General features: G+C 42.5%; 1 protein-coding gene across 6 annotated transcripts in view; it reads right to left on the minus strand.

Moving 5' to 3' along the window:
- Positions 1 to 21,351, minus strand: part of CAP1 (cyclase associated actin cytoskeleton regulatory protein 1) — a 28,880-nt gene extending 7,529 nt beyond the window's left edge. Inside the window, exons 1-6 of one of the 6 annotated variants that reach the window (XM_061412381.1) lie at positions 21,091 to 21,351; positions 5,827 to 5,948; positions 5,136 to 5,239; positions 3,362 to 3,439; positions 1,545 to 1,688; positions 1,365 to 1,450 (exon numbers count right to left, since the gene is read on the minus strand). In XM_061412381.1, the coding sequence (XP_061268365.1) occupies positions 1,365 to 1,450; positions 1,545 to 1,688; positions 3,362 to 3,439; positions 5,136 to 5,239; positions 5,827 to 5,938 (524 nt within the window). In that variant the 5' untranslated portion in view covers positions 5,939 to 5,948; positions 21,091 to 21,351. Of the gene's footprint in view, positions 1 to 1,364; positions 1,451 to 1,544; positions 1,689 to 3,361; positions 3,440 to 5,135; positions 5,240 to 5,826; positions 5,952 to 21,072 lie in introns of those variants that run through there. The other 5 variants (XM_061412382.1, XM_061412384.1, XM_061412380.1 and 2 more) reach the window with 5 other exon arrangements.
- Between the last annotated feature and the right edge of the window lie 2,323 nt (positions 21,352 to 23,674).

Raw genomic sequence — 23,674 nt, forward strand, 5'->3', positions numbered from 1 at the left:
GGACGGCATCACCGACTGGATGGACCTGAGTTTGAATGAACTCCAGGAGCTGGTGATGGACAGGGAGGCCTGGCGTGCTGCAATACATGGGGTTGCAGAGTCGGACACTACTGAGCGTTTGAACTGAATCAGTATTAAATTACAGAAGTAGCACTGCACTGTAGTTCAAGTCTCCTCTCTTACGTATCATTAGCTGGAAGACTTTATGATTATTGAGCGCCAAAGAATTGATGCTTTGAACTGTGGTGTTGGAGAAGACTCTTGAGAGTCCCTTGGACTGCAAGGAGATCAACCCAGTCCATCCTAAAGGAAATCAGTCCTGAGTATTCAATGGAAGGTCTGATGTTGAAGCTCCAATACTCTGTCCACCTGATGCAAAGAACTGACTCACTGGGAAAGATTGAAGGCAGGAGAAGAGGACGACAGAGGATGAAATGGTTGGATGGCATCACCGACCCAATGGAGATGAGTTTGAGTAAGCTCCGGGAGTTGGTGATGGACAGGGAAGCCTGGTGTGCTATAGACCATGGGGTCACAAAGAGTCGGACATAACTGAGCGACTAAACTGAACTGAGCTTAAAACCCAATTTCCTCAACTGTAAATTGTGGAGTATAATAGTGGAATATAATCAGAATGTTGTGATGCTTAATTTCAGATTACTGGAAGGATCAAGGAACTGCCTGGTGTTCTGGGAGATATTTCAGACCCACATGAAGGCTCATTCCTTCAGAGTAGTCACTCAACATATGCTGATTACTGAGGACAAATAGAGGGAAGAAAAGAAGGGTTTGGAGAGTTACGTGGCCAAGTAACAGGTGCCTGTAGTCACTCCAGCTCAAAACCAGTGATGGAGAAGTTCACACTGGTGGACACATGTGGTTGGACATACAGTAACTCCCCTTACGCAACACCTGCAATGGTCAGGCAGCCTTCCTCTCACTTTACCTGACTATAAGAATAGTCAGGGTCACTTTATAGTAAATCTTGTTGTAACTTTTGCCATTGAGCCAGTTAGAAGTTTTCAAAAAGGAACAAAATCTTATCCACACAGGCCAAAAAAAAAGGGCATTAGTTCATTTTCATATCCAACAAAAGCTCCTAAACCGTAAAGGCAAGGATGAGAAAACTCAAAAGCCCCCTACAAACCCCAGATAAAAAGCAGAAGAGGAAGAAGAAACACTTTCTGCTTGCAAATGCAGCTTCTATGAGTCAACATCTATCACACTTTCCAAAAAGCAGCCCTGAGATAAGAGAATAAACACAGCAGCCATGGCCAGCCTTAACTTAACCCAAAGCCCTACTCTAGCAAGTCAAGTAACCAGCTGGGTTTGTTCTTGACCCCTTGAGGACAAGCTGGACTTACACATCTTTGTACTCCTTGAGGACTCGATTTGTATAAAACATGGCAGCATCATTCATTTCCTTCACATAGGGACCAGGCTTGGGAGCCTAGAAAAAGAAAAAGCTGTCAGTGACGCAGGGCCTTTCCAGCCACATCTCCTGATCACTATCCCTTCCCTCCCATAGAAGCTGCACAGCTCACCATAGCCACCCAACCCAGGGCCTGGATACTTTCGCTGACAGCTGACAGGTGATTGAACAACTTGCTGCCTCGGTTCTTCTCCCGGAAGGTCACCACTTCTTGGATCTGCTCGGAGATGGGTGCCAACAAGTCAGAAAGCTTGTTCTAGAAAAAAAGAGGCAGGAAAAGACAGAGGTTAGAGTCCTTCTATGTTTTATGTTGCTCAACTCTGATCTTGTAAGGCAAGAATTCTTCATGAACTATAACAAGCATGCACATAAACTCTGTATTTATCTCCAAAGATTCATATGGCTACACTACTACTCAACACCTCACTCTCCTCAGAGTTCCAACTTCTCAGGCAGGATTTTGTGGTTCTTCATGATCAGGACCCATACCCCAGCTGTACCACAAAATTCTACCATTTCCGTCATTTGTCTCTTTTCTGTCCCACTAACAGGAGCTACCAGCTCATTTCTGGGCCCTGACTCACGATGGGCTCTTGTCTTTCCATCTATCCACGTGATCCTCTGCTTCATGAGGAACAGCCCTCCAACCCCAGCCACACTGGCCTCCTACAGCATCTCTCGTCAGCAGAGCCAATTCTGGCACCTTACCATGCAACCATTTATTAATGAACCCATGTGAACATGTTTTTCTTTCTCATTAATTCTTCAAACACAAGGGCTTTGTTTTAGCCCTATTTTATAATCTCCACAGCCCTCAACACAGTGCTAGCCATATAGCAGCTGCTGAGAAGAGATCTGCTGAATCAAATGCAATTAGAGGACTTGGCATTTGAGCAGGAAGCTTAGCATAATGGACCAATCTTGTGTTTCTGTGTTTTCATCCTTCCCACAAAGCCTGGTTTCCTGAACATCTCGATTCTCAGATCTCAGTATGAGAACAGTCTAAAGCAGGAATTGGTAAACTTTCTGTAAAGAGCCAGACCGTAAATATTTCAGTCTTTGCAGGCCATACGGGCTCTGTTGCTATTTCTTAACTCTGCTGTTGTAGTGCATTGAGCAACAACAGACAACACTTAAAAGAATGGACATGGCTGTGTTCAAAAAAACTTCACTTAAAACAGGTGGTGGGCCGATTTGGCCTGCAGACTACAGTCTGCCAATCCTGGATCTAAAGTAAGGGGAATACAATAATGTCTCAGCAGCCTGAATTGTTGTGAAAAGTGTGGGGTTGGGAAAAAAGGTTTAGACAAAATGCTTTAACCTTTTGTCTTTTAATTTTAAGATTAAAAATTAGAGTCTAACATATTTAACATTACTTCTGCTACTTTTACATTATTTAGGCATGTTGAGGGTTCACAGGTTTTAATACAGCATTAGCACGAAAACTTATGTTATTACCCTCTACCTAGGAGAGCCAAATGCAAAAAAGAAGAAACAAAACAAAACTAAAATGTGTGGCTCTGAGAAAAATCTAAATTTTCTCAAATTTATTTTCATACTTTGGCAGCTTAAAATTTTGAGGTAGGAATAAAGTTTAAGAGAGATGTCCAACCACTTAGGGTGAGGGGAGAAGCAATACTTTTACGATCTCCCCAGCAGTCTTACTAATAAAAGCACATCCACAGTGGAGTAAGAGAATCACTTTCTAGGGCCTAATGAACTTAGGAGACAATATGATGAATTTGGGCTAAGCCAAGAGGCTAGAAAAGACTGTCAAATGGCACATTCCCATAGTGGGGCTTAAAATCAGACTCTCCTGGGACTTGGTGCCTGGTAGGTCTATCTTAACATGTTGTGATAGCTCAGCAGAAAGCCCTCAACCTGTCCTGCACGTCAAACCATAACAAAACCAACTAGCAGTGAACTTACGCCTGCTGGCTGCTGGCACTGAGAGGCTGTAACCAAGAGAGCTCGCTCTAACTTCAGACCTGTGTGGACCATCTCCGCCTGGAAACAAGAAGACAGGAAAAGAACCAGCTATCAGCGATACTTCACAACTAGACAGGTCCTGATAAGAATAACCTGAAGCCTCCACGTTCATGTATTCTGGCAGCAACCCAGGCACTTCATGTTGATTTCTTTAAGTAATCCAGATTTCAGGGACTGATAGCAGAATTACATATACCATCGCTCCTGTTGGAACTAATCAGGGTTGTATATCCAGAGTTGGAAATGAAGATACTTAGGGCTTTCAAAGAAGTCAAGTTTGCAACTGCACATGTGTGGTATGAAGTGCACTGAAAAATCTCCCCTACCTCTCATCACCAAAAAAAAAAATTATTTTCAAAAACCAGAGGTAGGAGTAAAAGCAAAAGCCTAAGCTTATGCCTCAAATTCTTAAGGTATTTACTCCATAAGGTTAAAGCTGTTTTCAGGTGTTGGACCATGACCTATCACAGGTAATTAAATCAACTTTGTGACACATAATGAGCACTTCATTAAGTGAAGTATAGTAGAACAATGAGTGCAATACAGCAATTAGAAATTTTTTTTTAAGGTTCAATACAAGTAGCATAAACACTATTTTGTGAAACATCTATCTCAACTGGTCTTCCCAGGTGGTGCTAGTGGTAAAGAACCTGCCTGCCAACGAAGGAGATGTAAGAGGCACAGTTTCGATCCCTGGGTCGGAAAGATCCCTAGAGGAGGGCATGGGCGACCCACTGCAGTATCCTTGCCTGGAGAATTCCATGGACAGAGAAGCCTGGCAGGCTACAGTCCCTAGGGTGGCAAAGAGTCGGACACGACTAAAGAGACTTAGCACACATGCATATCTTGGTTACAAATATGTATTTCTTACTGAGGGCCATGGACAAATGAATATTAAGAAGCATGAAGCTATAAGCACTACCACATATAAAAATTCAAAGTCAAGTCATTTTTCTGGGTTTGTATTTTTTAAATGTAGAACTGATATGTTTTAAACTTTTTCAAATGTTATCTACTGTATAAAGTAAAAATGCAAGCCCCATACTCCTAAGTCCCAGTCCCACTCTCTAGAGTTAACACCACTGCCAACAGATGGTATCTAAGAGGCTTCAAATAGATCTTTCAAAGATCAGGGAAACAGTTTTACTGAAGGGTCAGGCTGATCCTAAACATGGTTACTGCTTACAAAGGATCACTCAAAGACTAGCAGTAAGGTTCTGGGTCCCGAAGAGAAAGAGTGGGGGGGGGGGGGCGGTGGTGACAACGTGGGTAGCAGCACATGAAGGGAGGTGGGTGGAGAGCACCTGTCAGTGCCTACTTTGTATCCTTACTGTGGGCTAAGTGTGAAAATAACTCACATTAGCATAGTTTTAGCATAACTACCAAGCACAGTTTCATAAATGCTAAGTCATGATGATGAGTCCTTTGAATAAGCCACCCCAGGCTTGGTTATATAACATGGTGGGGTAGCATATTCTCACTACCAAGATGAGCAGAGCACGCTATCTATATAAAAGAAGCCCATCAGAGCATGTGATAAAAGCAGAGGGCCTGGGAAAAAATGTGAAAAACTGTTTCAGTGCATAGACTGAGTTCCTCAATGCAGGTAGAAGAAGCCAGGAGCCTCTCAAGGGGCTCTTAAACCAAGTATGACTATGATTTGAAGAAAGCCACCAGTCTGTAAAAGATGGGAAAAAGGGCCAAACCTCCTTACATGTTTCTGCACATCTCCCCCAATCTCTTTACTGATCTTGAGGTACTCTGCCACAGGACCGGCCAGCAGTGAGTCAAATGCTTGCACATATGGAGTCGTTCCTGCTGAAGACAGTCACACCACCAAGAATGGTCACACATGAGAGAATTTGTTAAAGGCACTTCCATATGAAAGCGGAGAGGCAAGGTAACAGTAAACAGAAGGCTGGAGTGTAAGTCAGGAGTTTGCATTCTAGCTCCAGAATCACCATTAACTTCTTATGTGATCCTAGCTAAGTCCCCATTCCTAACTGAGCTTGATTTTCTTGATCAACAGAATGAAAATAAACAAAATTACCCCCCCCCCTAAAAGTTCCTTTTAGCCTAACATTCTATAATTCAACTGGTACATGTGGTCAATCTGCCAATAATTTGGAGAGAGGAAATTTTAATATCACTTGTCATTTGACTTATACTAGAGTCATTTTGCTAAAGAAAGAACAGGAAGCAGGAAGTTCTCGTGTTAAAATAACTTAACCACAGGCCTCCCTGCAAAGAAGTCACTTCCTCCCTTATCTTACAGGCGATGAACTTTCTAAATTTAATGTTTCAGCAAGTTAGCTCCAAAGAAGAGATCATACCAAGATAGAAGAATTTCAGGCCAGGACACCAAGTTTCACTCAAAGCATTCTACTGGCATGCATACTGCTTACCTTTTGCAGCACTGTCTCCATACCCACAGTGTGTGTCAGAGGCATGGGAGACTGCCTCCAGGCGGCCCACCACTCTCTCCAATCTTTCTACCAGATTTCGCATGTCAGCCATAATGCACCACCTGCTGAAACAGACCAAATGTTATTTGTTGTTTTAATATGACACAGAACCTGGGGTGGGGGGGTGGGGGGAGAATGCCCTGGAGATAAAGAAGATGCCAATTCTGAGGAACAGAATCATTTTACAGTAAAGTAAGACGGAAGATAGTTTAGCATATTTGCAGAAGCCTAGAGACCTCATTAAGCAAAAGAACTACCCAGGAAACAGTGTTAACTGAAAGCAAATACTTACTCATCCAAATACTTACTGAATATTTACTATGATATCATCAACTAAGTATTTGTGTAAGAATTTAGAATTTACAAGGAACAGTCACATATGTTCTCTCAGTTTAATAAGCCTCTCAACAACTACTTATGAATGGAAAGATAATTAATATATTCTTAAAGATAGGAAACAAATTCAATGAAGTTAAATGACTTGCCTATAGTCACAAAGTTAGTTAGTTGGGAAGCCAGTACTCAAATCAAGTCTTCTGGCTCTAAGTTCAGTGTTTTTTCCTACAACATCCTGCTGCCTGCATGCGGAATGCCCAAGGCCAAGATGAACAGGATATTTATTCTACCCACAATAACTTATAGTCTAACAGAGAACTGTACACTGTGCACTAAAACTATTAAAAACAAACAGAAAAATATTTAAGGTGATGTAAGTTGCAGGCAAAATAACATAGGATTTCAGAGAAGAGAAGGCTATATCAGCTGAAAGGGTCAGATAAGGCTATCAGGGAGAAGCTGCCAATTGAGCCAGGCTTCCAAGGAGGATGGGCAGGATCTAGATATGCAATAGAGAAGGAAAACAAGACATATCCAGAAGGGCTTGTTATAGATCTTTTCACAAATACCAACTTACTGAACTAGCCTCATTCAATGTCTGATATCCTAAAGAAAGGAAGCTCCTTTCTTCTCAAAAGAGAAGGGACCTTTTCTGGTTTGTTTCCTAAACAAGTTTATCCTCTACCATCTAGACCACTACCTGGCAGGTAGAAAGTGTTCGATAAATATTTATGAAGTCAATGAACCTGAAGCATAGAATCTCAGAACTCCAAAGGGACAAGGGTTCTGAAAGTTGCCCACAAACCCATATAAGTGTTAACGTTATCAACATACATCAATATAAAGTGGCTGAGACTGTAAGTGATCTTGTAAAAATCAGTCACATGAAATTTGAGCCAAAGACTTGAAAAGATTTCATTTCAAAGCATTAATCTGGTCAGGTAACTGAAGACTCAACTCCCTTGAAGCCACCTAAAATGACGATAGAATCACAATTCCCTCAAAGATGACGACATGACCGAATACCTTGATTTAACACATTGTCTTCCCTGTGAGAGAAGCAACTCACGAGATAAACTAAGATCATCCCTAACAGACTGGTTCCAAATAGGAAAAGGAGTACATCAAGGCTGTATATTGTCACCTGGTTATTTAACTTATATGCAGAGTACATCATGAGAAACGCTGGACTAGAAGAAACACAAGCTGGAATCAAGATTGCCGGGAGAAATATCAATAACCTCAGATATGCAGATGACACCACCCTTATGGCAGAAAGTGAAGAGGAACTCAAAAGCCTCTTGATGAAAGTGAAAGTGGAGAGTGAAAAAGTTGGCTTAAAGCTCAACATTCAGAAAATGAAGATCATGGCATCCAGTCCCACCACTTCATGGGAAATAGATGGGGAAACAGTGGAAACAGTGTCAGACTTTATTTTTCTGGGCTCCAAAATCACTACAGATGGTGACTGCAGCCATGAAATTAAAAGACGCTTACTCCTTGGAAGGAAAGTTATGACCAACCTAGATAGCATATTCAAAAGCAGAGACATTACTTTGCCAACAAAGGTTCGTCTAGTCAAGGCTATGGTTTTTCTGTGGTCATGTATGGATGTGAGAGTTGGACTGTGAAGAAGGCTGAGCGCCGAAGAATTGATGCTTTTGAACTGTGGTGTTGGAGAAGACTCTTGAGAGTCCCTTGGACTGCAAGGAGATCCAACCAGTCCACTCTAAAGGAGATCAGCCCTGGGTGTTCTTTGGAAGGAATGATGCTGAAGCTGAAACTCCAATACTTTGGCCACCTCATGCAAAGAGTTGACTCATTGGAAAAGACTCTGATGCTGGGAGGGATTGGGGGCAGGAGGAGAAGGGGACGACAGAGGATGAGATGGCTGGATGGCATCACTGACTCGATGGACGTGAGTCTGAGTGAACTCTGGGAGTTGGTGATGGACAGGGAGGACTGGCGTGCTGCGATTCATGGGGTCGCAAAGAGTCGGACACGACTGAGCGACTGATCTGATCTGATCTGATCTGCCCACTCTTTTCTGTGTACAGGCTCTGATCTCTCAGAGGCTAGTGATTTGCCAAAGTGTGTTGTTTAAAAGCTAATCAAAGAGAAAGATGAGAATGTGAACCAAATAAACCTTTCCATTCCCTGGCCTGGAGAGGCACCAGAAGCCTCCAAATTCTTACTGAAAATGAACAGACTATGGAGCAGACCAGAAGCATCCATAACTCTCCCTTACGTCACAGCATGATCACTGAGTATCCCAACTGCTGCCCTGTTTGTTCTGGGTACTATCCAGGGACAGACTGATATATATAATACATCACACTATGTAAATACCATGGGGAAAGGCAGTGAATGCAATAAACTCCCAAGTTACCTTCCATTAACAGATACCACTCATTCTGTTATAAAACATGTTCCTTCATACATACTGGATGCTATAGGTTGAGGCCACTGTTAACATGGTTACACAGTACAAGTGTCTCTACAGGTTGCCAGGGTTGCCGAATGAACACTTACCAGTCTTAATAGCTTAATAATACAGCTTCATGGGACTTTGGTTTCTTCTTTTCCATTTTTCATTTGTACTTACAAGTTTTTAATTCTATACAAGCTATCGTTCTGCTGTTTAACTTAAGCAGAATGAGAAAGGACAAAACGGCTATCATTAAAGCTATCTCATTCCACCACTAATCAAATATAGGAAAACAGTACCTAGTTTGTTTTTGGTAGGGGGGGACTGAAATTTGAGATGTATGTATTCTAGACATTCTTTCAGAATGCCTAGAATTGAAGGGACCAAAAGACATACCTTGTCTTATGCTCTATGACGTATATACCAATCTTTAGGTGGTCATGTCCACTCCAAAGCTGTCAACCAGTATTATCATATTACTATTCAGTCCACTCACCGAGTGATACCACCACAACCACCTACAGACTAACAATTCCCAGAGCAGTGTATCCAGCTCAGGCCATCCTTCTGGAATTCAGAATTTTAGATCAAGCTCCCACCTAGACATCAACTAGATGTCCCAAAGGAAATGTCCAAAACAGAACTCATCACTTTCCCTAACACTGCTCCTCCAGACCCCACCCTCACTGTTTCAGTAATACAGCACTTACAGCACTGCCACCAATCACTTGAGGTAATCAAGACAGTAACCTGCACCCCAAAACTCATTGCAGCACTATTTACAACAGCCAGGACATGGACGCAACCTATATGTCCATCAATAGAGGAATGGATAAAGAAAATATAACATACACATGATAAAATATTACTCAGCCATAAAAAGGAACAAAATAGTGCCATATGAAGAGGCACGGGCAGACCTAGAGACTGTAATACAGAGTGAAGTCAGAAAAACAAGCATCATACAGTATCATTTATATGTGGAATCTAGAAAAGTTGTACAGAAGAACTTATGTGCAAAGCAGAAATAGAGATACAGATGTAGAGAATAAACTTATGGATATCAGGGATGGGGAGGAAGGGGGATGGGATGAATTTGGAGATTGGGATTCACATACATACACTACTATATATAAAATACATTGGCTGTATATTGTTAACCTGCTTATTTAACTTACATGCAAAGTACATCATGAGAAATGCTGGACTGGATGAAGCACAAGCTGGAATCAAGGTTGCCGGAAGAAATATCAATAACCTCAGATATGCAGATGGCACCACACTTATGGCAGAAAGTGAAGAAGAACTAAAGAGCCTCTTGATGAAAGTGAAAGAGGAGAGTGAAAAAGCTGGCTTGAAACTCAACATTCAAAAAGCCAAGATCATGGAATCTGATCCCATCACTTCATGGCAAATAGACGGGGAAACAATGGAAACAGTGACAGACTTTATTTTGGGGGGCTCCAAAATCATTGCAGACAATGACTGCAGCTGTGAACTTAAAAGACGCTTGCTCCTTGGAAGAAAATTTATGACCAACCTAGACAGCATATTAAAAAGCAGAGATATTACTTTGCCAACAAAGGTCCGTCTAGCCAAAGCTTTGGCTTTTCCAGTAATCATGTATGGATGTGAGAGTTGGACTGTGAAGAAAGCTGAGCGCTGAAGAATTGATGCTTTTGAACTGTGGTGTTGGAGAAGACTCTTGAGAGTCCCTTGGACTGCAAGGAGATCCAACCAGTCCATCCTAAAGGAGATCAGTCCTAAATATTCATTGGAAGGACTGACAATGAAGCTGAAACTCAAATACTTTGGCCACCTGATTCGAAGAGCTGACCCATGTGAAAAGACCCTGATGCTGGGAATGATTGAAGGCAGGAGGAGAAGGGGACGACAGAGGATGAGATGGTTGGATGGCATCACTGACTCAATGGACATGAGTTTGAGCAAGCTCCGGGAGTTGGTGATGGACAGGGAAGCCCTGTGTACTGCAGTCCATGGGGTCGCAAAGAGTTGGACACAACTGAGCTGATGTATAAACTGATGTATAAAATAGATAACTAATAAGAATCTACTGTATAGCACAGGGAACTCTACTCAATGCTCTGTGGTGACCTAAATGGGAAGGAAATCTAAAAAGAGGGGATATATGTATACATATAACTGATTCACTCTGCTGTACAGCAGAAACTAATACAACATTGTAAAGTAGCCATACTCCAATTAAAAAAAAAAAAAAGACAGTAACCTGGAAACTGTTAAGCAGTACAGTATAGTGGTTAATAGCATTATTCTTCAGAAAAGTCAGATAGTTTAGGAGTCTCTGTGTCTGAGTGTTACCAAACTTTTTGAACCTCAGCTTCCTTATTTGTAAAACAGGAACAACAGCATAAAATCCAAAGGGCTGTAGAAAGAATACGTGAGGAAATACATGTGCAATTGCTTGACTGGCTCAGTCCTGAAACATGGCTAGGATTCCATAAACATTAACTAAATTGTCTTCTTACTAATCTCATCAGTCATCAAAATCCATAGGCTCTATTTTGTGTATCATAAATAAATGCCCCTTGTCTTCATCCTGATTTATAAAAATTCAGCCATCATGACGTTGCCTAGATTACTGCAATAACCTCTTCACTAGTCCTCTAATTTCAGTAACACACCCTCTTATCCATTCTCCTTATTACCACAGTGACTCATAGTAAAGTCCAAACAAGGGTTTCCACAATCTGGCCCTGTTTTAAATTTCCCACCTCTCCGCCAGTTTTATCTCCTGCCACACCTTTCCTCAACATTCCACAGCAACCCAAACTACTGGCCATCTCCAGAAAGAGTTACGCTTTCTCTCACTTTTAAGACTTTTCAATGCTATCCACTCTGCTTGGTTGCTTTCCCTCCCAACCTGTTCCTTATCTCATAACTCCTACTACCTTTTTCAGATTCAGCTACGCTATCACCTCCTCTAGCAAGTTTTTTCCGGTTTGGTACGCTTTCCCTTCTCAATCTGCCCCTAGAATTCCTACCATCTATTAAATCTCAGCCAAGGTATCATCTCACCAAGAAGCATTTCCAGTATGTCTCCCACAATATTTCATTGTGTACTTATTTCTACCATACATTTCACACACAGCTTTAAAATCATTTAATAGTCAACAGGCAATTAGTCACCCTACAGAAGAGACCATGTCTTGCCTTTGTAATTCCAGTATTATAAATGTGGTAGGCACTAAACACAATAGGTTAATATAGGTCCTTGAAAAAAATGATAATAATAAGGGCCTTTACCCTCTCTCCCCTCAACACAAGCCTGGCTGTCTCCTCTCTGTGTCAAGTCTGAGGAGACGTGTGGGGTGTTTTTCCCCCTTTCTGAAAAAAAATTTTTCCCCCCAATTGTAGGATCTAACAAACATTGTCTTTCAAATAAACACAGCCTTCTTGGGCACAAATTACACTGATATGGAGATTGTCAAACCAAATACCTTAAGGAAGATAACTTTATTAGATGATATACTATCAATTAAAAACAAAATTCCTCGACTTCCCTGACAGTCCAGTGGTTAGGACTCCACAATCCCAATGCAAGGGGCACAGGTTCAATCCTCGGTCGGGGAACTAAGATCCTGCACACCCCAAGGTGCAGCCAACAAAACAAAAATTTATAAAGAAAAAAAAAACAAAAGTCCGTTATAGTTGTGCTTTTCATCATCAAACTACCGCTTCTTTGTCTAGTAATTCTATGATGTATGTTACAAAGATACTGATCCCCATCTTTAGAGGAAAGAAACTGACAGAAGTTAGAGTGGGGAGAACACAAATTCTCAGGCTCTTCCCACCACTCTACATGGCTTTCAAGCGCTTAAGGGACTAACGGGTTCATCACAGCATCCAGCCCCAGCTGTTTGCTGAGCACAGCACTGTGGCTTCAAGGTCTCTTTATGGTATCCTGAGTCACATTATTAGCAGCCTTCAATTTCCTCCATGGAGGCCAATATTTTTTTCACCTTCAGTAGAGATGACACATATTTGGAAGGTAAATATTTACAATAAGATTTTTCCCAATACAGAATCTAATCTTGTTCCCTGCCATTTTTGGTTGCCAATAGCCAACAACTGTATGTAAGTGTCCATAAATGAATATACAGATTCCCAACTATTTATGTGTTCATCATAAAACCCTCAGAAGGCGAGGCAGTCTTAATTACTCAAGTCTTAATAAAACTAGGATTCAGGAGACCAAGGTTTGAGTCCCGACTCTGTCATGTATTAGCTGTGAAACTTCAGGACAGTCATTTAATGGATCATCACCTAGCACACCTGGGGCTTGCCAGATGGGGCCAGTGGTGAACAGCAACCCTGCCTATGCAGGAGACCTAAGAGATACGGATTCAGCCCCTGGGTTGAAGGAAATGGCAACCCACTCCAATATCCTTGCCTGGAGAATCCCATGGACAGAGGAACCTGGCAGGCTTCAGTCCATATGGTCACACAGTCAGATGCAACTGAAGTGACTTAGCATGCATGCACCTAGCACATGGAGATGTAAGGATCCAATGAGTTGGTTTTATAGATAAGTAGCTCAGCTGGTAGTAAAGAATCCGCCTGCTATGTAGGCGACCCCAGTTTGATTCCTAGGTGGGGAAGATCCCCTGGAGAAGGGATAGGCTACCCACTTCAGTATTCATGGGATTCCCTGGTGGCTCAAACTGTAAAGAATCCACCTGTAATGCAGGAGATCTGGGTTTGATCCCTGAGTTAGGAAGACCCCTGGGGAGGAGGGCATGGCAACCCACTCCAGTATTCTTGCCTGGAGAATCCCCATGGACAGAGGAGCCAGGCAGGTTACAGTCACAAAGAGTCAGACACAACTGAGCGACTAAGCACAGTCTCTTTGGGAGCCTTAAAATGCAGTTCAAAGGTAAAATGTTATCACTGCCTACCACGTACTAGAATATAGGCTCCAGAAGCATGGGAAATTTCTTCATTCTCCCTGCCTCTGCTCCCCTAACTGCACCCCCACCCCCAAATTTCCAGCATCTAGAAAACCTGGCACATAGGAGATGCTCATAACATGAAAGTGCTCAGACTGTCACAGCTACTGAAGAAATGGCAGACCCACGGTCTCTGCCATCTAGAAGCTTTCATTCTTATTGAGAAGGACAACACAAATGCCAATGGAATAAATACTGAAGACTATGTGTTTTAAAGTTCTGTTAAGAGATTAATTTCATTTGGATTGGGAAAAGTTAAAGTATCAACCAATACACTGGAGCTTTTTCTTTGTAAGATGTTGTATGGTCCTAAATTAGAGTATAAATGACTATATGCTTGGAGTTCAGAAGAAATCAATGAGGACTAGAGTTAGTCTCAGGGGTTTCAGGAGAGAAGTGGGGCAGAAAAACTAAAAGAAAAAAGAGAAGACATTCTAGAGCAATGAAAAGCAAATCGAGACCAAGGAGGCTCAGTACAGAGTGTGAGCGGACAGTCTACAGAGTATTATGGGGATAAGCAAGGTGGGCTAGTTATGGAGGGCACTGAGGGCCAGGCAGCATTTGAATTTCGTGCTGTGATAAATGTGAAGCCTTTCAAGGATGTTGAATGAAGGAGTAATATGATGAAAGCAAAATTTTTACAAGTACTGAGAGAATCAGTTTTAGGGGGAAAGAAGGACGATATTAGGATTTAGGTTAGGTTGAAAGCTATTCAACTAGCTGCAAAATAAAAGTGCTACTGCAAAACAACATTTTTGATATTGCAAAGGGAAAAAAAAATCACTTTTAGGGCACTAAGTGACCAGCACCTGAATTAACAGTAAAATAGTTTTTCTGTTCTGAGGGAGTCTAGCAGGAATGACAAAGCTGTCTTTCACCGAATCACTGGCTCTCAGGATCGGGAAAGAGTCTAGAAAGCATAATCAGATGCAAGAACAAATCTTTCAACATCCTCAGCAATTAGTCAGGTAGCCTCTGTTCAAACACCCTCAGTTGGAGAACTCAAGACTTCTGGAGGCAGCCTATTCCATTTGCACAGCTCAAAGTATTTAAAAGTTCTTCCTTATATGGAGGCAAAACCAGTCTCCCTGTAACTTCCACCCACTGATCTTGGTTCTGCCCTCTGAGGTCACACAAACCAAGTGAGCATTAAACACAGAACAAGTATTAACTGTCTGGTACTGCTGAGTATAGTAGCATTCAGAGAAGGAAGTCAAAGATGACTCCACAGTGGCAAATTCAGGGGAGTAAGAGAATGATGATGCTATAGGCAAAAACACGTTTCTGGCATGTTCTAACTAAGGCAAGAACATGAGATCAATCTTGGATACACAGTTTGAACAGAAGATGAAGTTTCCAAGTAGGAATATCCAATAAATAGTTAGAAATAAGCTTGGGGAAAGATCAAGGCTGGAGATCAAAGTTTACAAGTCATCAGCAAGGAAACATCATTAAGTAATGAGAATGCATAGGCTTTTGGAGGGATATTATGCAGAACAAAAAGAAACGAGGAGCTTGATTCTCCAGCAACTTCTTTTGTGGTTTGAAACTAAGTGAAATCAGAAATGGTCAGTGACTCCTGCCAAAGCTGCTCCATATTCTCCTCATTCTAACAATTCAAACAACCCAATTCCTTCTACCTGTCATTCAGAAGTAAATGGAACCAGGTTACTCCTGCAGTTCTTGCCTCTTTTCACTAGGCAATTAAGGCAGTGGAATGAATTTCTACTTACAAAAAGCTGCTATGATCAAATGTTTTCTGCTTTGTCTGGTAGTTGTTCCTGTAGGTCATACCCTTAAGTAGAAATGAAAATAAAGCAACTATACAAGTCACCCTGTATATTATTGTAGCCCACCCGATCTGCTTCAAAATGCTTCTGCTGGCCTTTACTTTGGAATTCTGTTCCCAGGATGTTATCCTAAGAAAGTAATACTAATGTGGGAAAAGTGACAGGCATGAAGATGTTCACTGCAGTGTTAGCTTAGACTTCTAATTACAGGGAAATAGCTACATGCACTGTGGAAAAAGACTTGAAAAGAACACAAGATTTACAATATTTGCCAAGTTAGAGCAATGGATTTTTGCACAATTTCCCCTTCTGTTTTCCAAACTTTAAAAAAAAAAAAAAGTTATATAATTTCTTTTAAACAAAAGACAACAAAACAGTTCCACTTGGATATCTCTTCTAAGCTACTGCTAAACCATAAGGCATTAGTTTAGTTCTACTCCTAACAATATAGAAATTCTCATCACTAGGCTCTAACATGTTACAGAGCAAAACCTACACATGCTAACAGGATACTTACAAGTTGGCTTGTAACCCAGAAACCAAAGAACAGACAGCACTTCACCCCAGTAAAGATGCTATCTAAATCTAACCCAAATCAGGAGCCAATGTTCTTCCCCAAGCATTTGGTTTCTCTGATGAAACCAATGACATTTAGTGCCCAAGTCACTGCCACCCCAGCAAGAAAGGTCTGTCTTCTAGGGAGGGAAAGAATTCTGCCTAATATCAGCACTTGTCTCCTGTTCCCTCAATAAACATGTCCTCTATCTAAAGCTCCAGGAGTGAGTAAAGTTAGTAACTGTACAAGCTGAAGTCAGATTTAAGAACTAGCTGTTTCAATGCTTTGGGGCAAAGAGATAACTTTGTGTGGTCATGGGTTACCTTCTCTCTTATATTCAATGAACATTCATTCATATTATGAAGACTAACAGCATAAAAACACTCAGTAGGCATCTTTTACATTATATAAGGAAAAACCACATTGGTTGATTTCAGTTGGTAGTTGCTTTAAACAGAACAGCATTTCCCATTCTCATGCATAAAGATAGATTCAAGGATGTCATTTGTCCCTAGCCATGATTCAGCTACAGCTACACATATGAAAAGATCTGTGACTGTACCTCTATAATTAACTTAAGTACAGGAATTTTACTGACCCCTGGAGGGAAAAAGACAACAACAACAAAGCTCACTCTTTAAACATTTCAACTATGTTTGGCAGTGGAATGGAAAAATGTGACACAACAGGTCTGGTAATATAAGGCAAACAAAGCTGCATTGTAGCTGAGGAGTATTTTTAGAGCTTTGATAGTTTTTATTATGTTTACGTGATGGCATATCAAGAACAAATAGTTCCACGGTGAATGCTAGAGCTGCATTAACTTTACGGTCATGAAACTACAGTCGACCCTTGAACTACTTGGAGGTATGAGCACAGGCCCTCAGTGCAGCAGGAACTCCACAAATAACTTTACAGCCAGCCCTCCATATCCTTCCGTGTAACTGAACCCTTGAAAATCCATGTTGTACGAGGGTCAACTATATAACAATTTTATCAGTCAAAATAAATGTTGAATAACAAAACCATAAACTGCATGCAATTTAAACTAAATGATAGGCACCTTCCTGGTGGATAAGAATCCAGAAGATAATACAGAGGATAAGAATCTACCTGCCAATACAGGGGACACTGGCTCCATCCTTGGTCCAGGAAGATTCCACATGCCTCAGAGCAACTAAGCCCATTCGACACAACTACTGAGTCTGAGCTCTAGAGCCCACAACTACTGAGTCTGAGTATTACAACTGCTGAAGCCCATGCACCTAGAGCCCATGCTCCGCAACAAGAGAAGCCACTTCAACGAGAAGCCCATGCACTGCAACCAAGAGTAACCCCCAGTCGCCGCAACTAGAGAAAGCCTGTGCGCAGCAGTGAAGATCCAGCACAACCAAAAATAAATAAATAAAATGAGAATCCCTGTTTGCTAAAGAAAGCTGCCTAAGTGCAGGCAAAGAAAAGAGGAATTTATATACCTCCAATATAGGAGAAATATAAATCGGCTGACTTGTGCTGTCAACTAATACAAATCTCATTTCTAGTGAGTGCCTTAACAATGGCTTTCTTCATTAAGATCACATTCTCTGAGGGGAAAAAAACCACAAAACAGCCAGTCCTTCAAAGCCCACCCAGAAATTCCTTGAATAAACAATTCTTGACACTTCAACGAAACCCATGACCCATTTCTTGCAAAGTACACTGCGCTTATCATGTGCCATACACTGTGTTAATCACGGCAATGAAGCCTGCTCTCAGAGAACTGAATTGAAGATAAGACACCACACAATCAGAGCTAAGATATTTTCTCATGCACTATTCTCCATGCGGGAGACATCTGGCAATATCTGAAGACATTTTTGGTTATCACAGATGAAGGACTGCCCCTAGCATCTTATAGGTAGAGGCCAGGGATACTGCTGAAATCCTACAATGCACAGCACAACCCTGCAAAATGAAGAATTATTTGGCCCAAAATGTGAATTATGCTGAGGTTGAGAAACTCTGTTCTAATGTAATCATGAGCAAAAGTAAGTGCAAAAGGTACAAATAAAATGCTAATAGTTTGGAACTCTCTAAATCAGAATGTCAATCTGTACCACCCAATGAAAACTAAATTAAGGATCTGACTCTGGAGAACTCTGTAAATTGGACAAAAGAGTTTAGACTTGATTTTCTGGGAAAATGAAGCCAGTGAAGGGGTAACAAGATGAAAATGGTTCTTTTCAAAAAAGCAGTCTGGTTTGGTTGAAAAGCTTAAGTATCGATATGAAAGCCAGCTTAATAGAAAATAAACTGATGAGGGTAAGGCAAAGAAATAATCAGTAGGACTGCCTAAGATATGGCTTGATGATCCTCAGATTTCAAATCTCAGGATTAAATTTCAAACCAGAAGGTTCAGTTTCCAATGACACTGCATTTGCTTAAGTAAAATGCATCTTTGATTCATCACGCCTCACAGAAAACTGAAAGAAGGAAGTCACTTTTTAAAGGCTCAGTTCCTAGTTGAAAAATAACTGCAACTAAACAAAGGTATGTATAAGGAAGAAAAGGGATGAAAAAAAGGCTTCAATCCTTCAGGCTGGAAACATTTTACAAACTAAACAGCTAACCTCTGCAAATCAAAAATACACACACTGAAGCTTAGCAATACTACCACTTTTGATTTGTATGACAGGTTGTACTTGACAAAGTACTTTCACTACTACCACTTTATTTAAACTCCTCCAAAACATCTGATGAAGTATTTCTGGGGAAGGGGGAAGAAAATTCAACTGTAATTTCTTTATACTGAACAGCAGTAACTCAAAACAATAAGCAAAACGGCAACCACAGAATAAATCCAAATGCATTCAAACAAGGCATCAAAAGCCCCTGACAACCTGGGAGCACCTACCTTTTCTTTCTGGTTTTATCTTCCCCTACAAACCCAAGACCCCAGTATTTCACTGAACAATATAAACCCTCTCCTGCCTCCAAATCTTTGTTCGTGCTGTTTCTTCTAGCCGGGATACCTTATTAGACACCTTTGCCTAGATGTGCTGCAAACACCTCAAACTAAATATGTCCAAAATTTATTTTCTTTCCATATCACCTCTCCAGTTAACCTTCTTCACTGAGTACCTATCTTGGTAAATAGTACTACCACTTCCCTAAACCAGAAAATCAGACAATTGTCCTAGGCTCTATTTTTTCATTTCCATAAGTAATCAGCCTCCAAATCTATGGATTCCATCTTTTTCATATTGCTCAAATTTGATCCCTCCTCTTCTTTCCATTCTCACTGTCTTAGTTCAAGCCATTGTTCAACCTTGCGAACACCCGTCTACTTCCCCATTAAGGTCCTTCCCCTCCCCCCTCCAGAGGCAAATTATTAATAAAACATCAATCTGACCATATCATTTTCCTACTTAAGAGTGTTCAAAGCCTCCCCACAGCATTCAGGGTAAGCTCCAAATTCCTTAGCAGGGTTTACAAGGGCCTTCATATTTGATCCCACCACTGCCCACCTCCTCCACTTCTCTGAGCTTTACTGAACTCCAGTCTTGGTCTTTCAACACCCAGTCTCCATTTCTTGCATTGGACTCTTTGGCTGGAAATTCTTTTTTCAGATTCACCATATGGCTAAATAAATCCTGCAAGACTTACTCTCCCACTTCCTCCCCAAAGCCTGGAAACCTGGCTCAGGTAGTCCTGTGCTCACACATCGCACCTCAACACTGTAAGCTACCCTCGATTTACTTGTCTGCTTCCTCCTCCATTCCAAGAGAACTACTGTATTCTTGGTCACCAGGGCCAAGCGTCTCATTTCATACGTGCCTCACACATATTCAATAAATGACTAGCAAATGATAAACGTGCTGGGCTCCCCACCCCGTTTATCACTTGAACAGGGATCCCTATAAAGAGCTTCAACTGACAGTTCTGATACTAACCTCTGCTTTAAGTTTCTCATCCTGTCTTCATCGAGCTCTTCGTTGTTTGAAACTCATCTTAAACCCTGCTTCTGCAGAAGCGATTTTCCTGAGCCCCTTGTTACATACTGCCATAGTACCCTGTTCTTTCCTAACAGGCATCACATTTATAATATTTGTTAAATTCCCTGTGACCAATGTCAGATCCATAAGGGCAGGGTCTACCTTATTTTGTTTCTGCAACCCCTGGATATGGCAGAGTGCCTAACAAAGAATGAACATAATTTGTTACACAGAATTTAATCCTGTGAGGTGAGCAGAGATCTTCACTTAAAAGATGAGAAAAAATGAGGCTCAAACAAAGTAAATAAAGCACCTATGGCTACCGGGGCTTTGCAGTGGAGCCAGACCAAACCTGAGCCAACAGATTTTATGACCAGAAGTATGAGATACCTTCAACAAAGTTAACTTGGGTTTTCAAGATAAGAACTACAGACTAAGAGAAAGGGGAGGCTCTCAAATTGCAAACACAAAGACCTGCTCCACTCTTTAAAAAAAAAAAAAAAAACAACTCCCCAGGCATTCCAAACATGCTGTATTTTTAAATAAAAGTTCCACGCAGCGGGTAGCCTTTAAACCTGCAACTGCCTGAGAGACACCTACCGGAAGACCACCCCAAGGTACAGAAAGGTTCCTGGGAAATGAACGGGGGAAGGATCTGGGGCTGGTAAACTAAGGAACTGAGGTCTAGATTCCGATTGTTTCCCCGTTAAAGATTGTTTCCGATTGTTTCGCAGTAAGACAAGCCTCGTCTCTTCGGGAATCAGTTTACCCATCCAAGCAATGGGGGCGAGACCAGGACTAGTGAAGACTCTAAGGTCTCGGAGGTTTCTTTCAGTGAGAGCTCCTTAGGAATCAGGCCTCCGTTGAGACTGACCTCCAGAACCGCTAGGTCCAGCGGAGGGAGGGCCTCCACAGGAGAGCCCGGCTCAGTTGGTCACCCCGGCCCCACCTCAAGAGACCGCGCCCAGGATCCGGGGTCGGCGTAAGAGCCCCACAGCGCCGGCCCCCTCAGGAGGGCTCACCGCACGCACCTAGGCCAGAAAGGCCATTAATAACGTCAAAGGCCAGTGGGCCGAGGAGTGGACCCCAGTCACTCCCCACCGCGCACACTCACCTCAGACTTCTGTCTCACCTCTGGACTGTGATCAGCCTCTCTCCACTTCCGGCAAGAACCGCCCAGCAACCTTCGCGCGACCCACTTCCGGGCCCTCACTGGGCGCGGCACCCCCACCGGAAATGAAGGGCCGGCTAAAACGCCGGCCCAGTGGAGGGACCCGGGAGGAAGTCTGGCCGCCCGGCTAGTGACTCCGCCCCTTACCCGCCACGCCCGGGAGTAAGAATTCCCCTCTAGCTTGGTAAAAGAGCCCCGCCCCCGAGGCGGGAGCGACGGAAGGCTAGACCACGCCCTCCAACAGTAGTAGACCAAGCTAAGCTCCGCCTCCCTCTGGGCGTGGATACCTCGGTTTCCCCGTTTGTGATGTTAGGAGGCCATTACTCTGGGCAGTGTCTCGAGAGGACCTGCGTAGGCTGGGTGTGGGGAGGGGTCGGCAGGGGCGCTCAGGCATAGCCCAGGATTTCTGGGCGTACCCGCCGCCGCTGCCTTGCTAGCTCTCGCCGGGGCTGGGAAGGTGGAAGCGCAACCCACTTCCTGTTAGTTCGGTGCGCTCTGTGACCATAGATGGTCAGGTCTGGGGCCGCGCGGAAGCCTCCGCCCCGCGGTTTAGGAGTCCTTCTTCCCCGCACTCAGGGTGTGGTCCCCGAAAATAAGATAATCGAGAGGGGAAAAAAAGATGAGCAGAATTAGAAGAGATCTTGCTTCACTCTGCTAAAACCTGGCTTCTGAGGCATCTTTGCCCCGGCTGGGCGTTTCCAGCCGGCTGCCACTCAGTCCGGGGGAGGTTCAGCAAGGTGGCCGCTAAGCGCAAGGAAGACTTCGCTTCCGTGCTCCTTGGGCCTGGGATCTGAGCTTTGTTCTCTCAAGGCTCACGCTTTCCAACCAGTGATTATCCTCCCACAAAGATTTTATTTCCAGAAAAAAATTGGCAAGATGCCACCCCTTCAGTTCAACGCCTCTGACAGCTCCAAGTGTCAAGTTCAATGCAAGCGTTATATGCCAGAGTCACTCATTCAACAAATACAATTCTTATAATAACGACTACCATTTACTGCGCGCTGAGTACATGCCAGGCCTCTGCTGAAAGCTTCAAGCTCATTTTCACTTAACTCGAATAGGAACTCTCCGCAGTAGGTACCATTATGGCCTCCAGTTTTCAAGCGAGGATGCTGAATTATTTGCCAAGTTCACAAAGTATCGGAATTTTAGAGGAAACACATTTATGTGACTAAACCCCAGAACGTAACCCCTGTCACAGACCATACTGGAATCATCTACTGCAATTTGGAGGCAGTGATAGCCCTGGTGGGAAGACATCTGGGGTTCCAGCTATGGCTTAGGTGCTTTGCCAGGGGTCAGAATTTGGTCAGGTTACCTAAGTTCTCTAAACTTGGGGCTCTTCTCAGTTTTATGACTCCCGGAATAGTTAACAGAAAAAAATCACGTGACAAAATATGGAACAAAAATTGGAGTATATTTTAAATAATGACATTTAACAAGAACAGTGTCTCACACATAAATTTTATTCAGACATAACATCAAAAGTTGGAAAACTCATCAGTGGCCACAGGACTGGAAAAGGTCAGTTTTCATTCCAATCCCAAAGAAAGGCAATGCCAAAGAATGCTCAAACTACCACACAACTGCACGCATCTCACAGGCTAGCAAAGTAATGCTCAAAATTCTCCAAGCCAGGCTTCAACAGTCCGTGAACTGTGAACTTCCAGATGTTCAAGCTGGATTTAGAAAAGGTAGAGGAACCAGAGATCAAATTGCCAACATGTGCTGGATCATCGAAAAAGCAAGAGAGTTCCAGAAAAACATCTATTTCTGCTTTACTGACTATGCCAAGGCCTTTGACTGTATGGATCACCACAAACTGTGGAAAATTCTTAAAGAGATGGGAATACCAGAACTCCTGAACAGCCTCCTAAGAAATCTGTATGCGGGTCAGGAAGCAACAGTTAGAACTGGACATGGAACAACACACTGGTTCCAAATCGGGAAAGGAATATATCAAAGCTATATATTGTCACCCTGCTTATTTAACTTCTATGCAGAGTACATCATGAGAAATACTGGGCTGGAATAAGCACAAGCTGGAATCGAGATTGCTAGGAGAAATATCAATAACCGCAGATATGCAGATGACACCACCCTTATGGCAGAAAGTGAAGAAGAACTAAAGAGCCTCTTGATGAAAGTGAAAGAGGAGAGTGAAAAACCTGGCTTGAAACTCAACATTCAGAAAGCCAAGATCATGGAATCTGGTCCCATCGCTTCATGGCAAATAGATGGAGAAACAGTGGAAACAGTGACAGACTTTATTTTGGGGGGGCTCCAAAATCACCACAGACAATGACTGCAGCTGTGAAATTAAAAGACACTTGCTCCTTGGAAAAAAAGTTATGACCAACGTAGATAGTATATTTAAAAGCAGAGACATTACTTTGCCAACAAAGGTCCGTCTAGCCAAAGCTTTGGTTTTTCCAGTAGTCATGTATGAATGTGAGAGTTGAACCATAAAGAAAGCTGAGCACTGAAGAATTGATGCTTTTGAACTGTGGTGTTTGAGGAGACTCTTGAGAGTCCCTTGGACTGC

The sequence above is a fragment of the Bos javanicus genome, chromosome 3 (genome assembly GCF_032452875.1).
Source record: "Bos javanicus breed banteng chromosome 3, ARS-OSU_banteng_1.0, whole genome shotgun sequence".
NCBI classification, from domain to species: domain Eukaryota; kingdom Metazoa; phylum Chordata; class Mammalia; order Artiodactyla; family Bovidae; genus Bos; species Bos javanicus.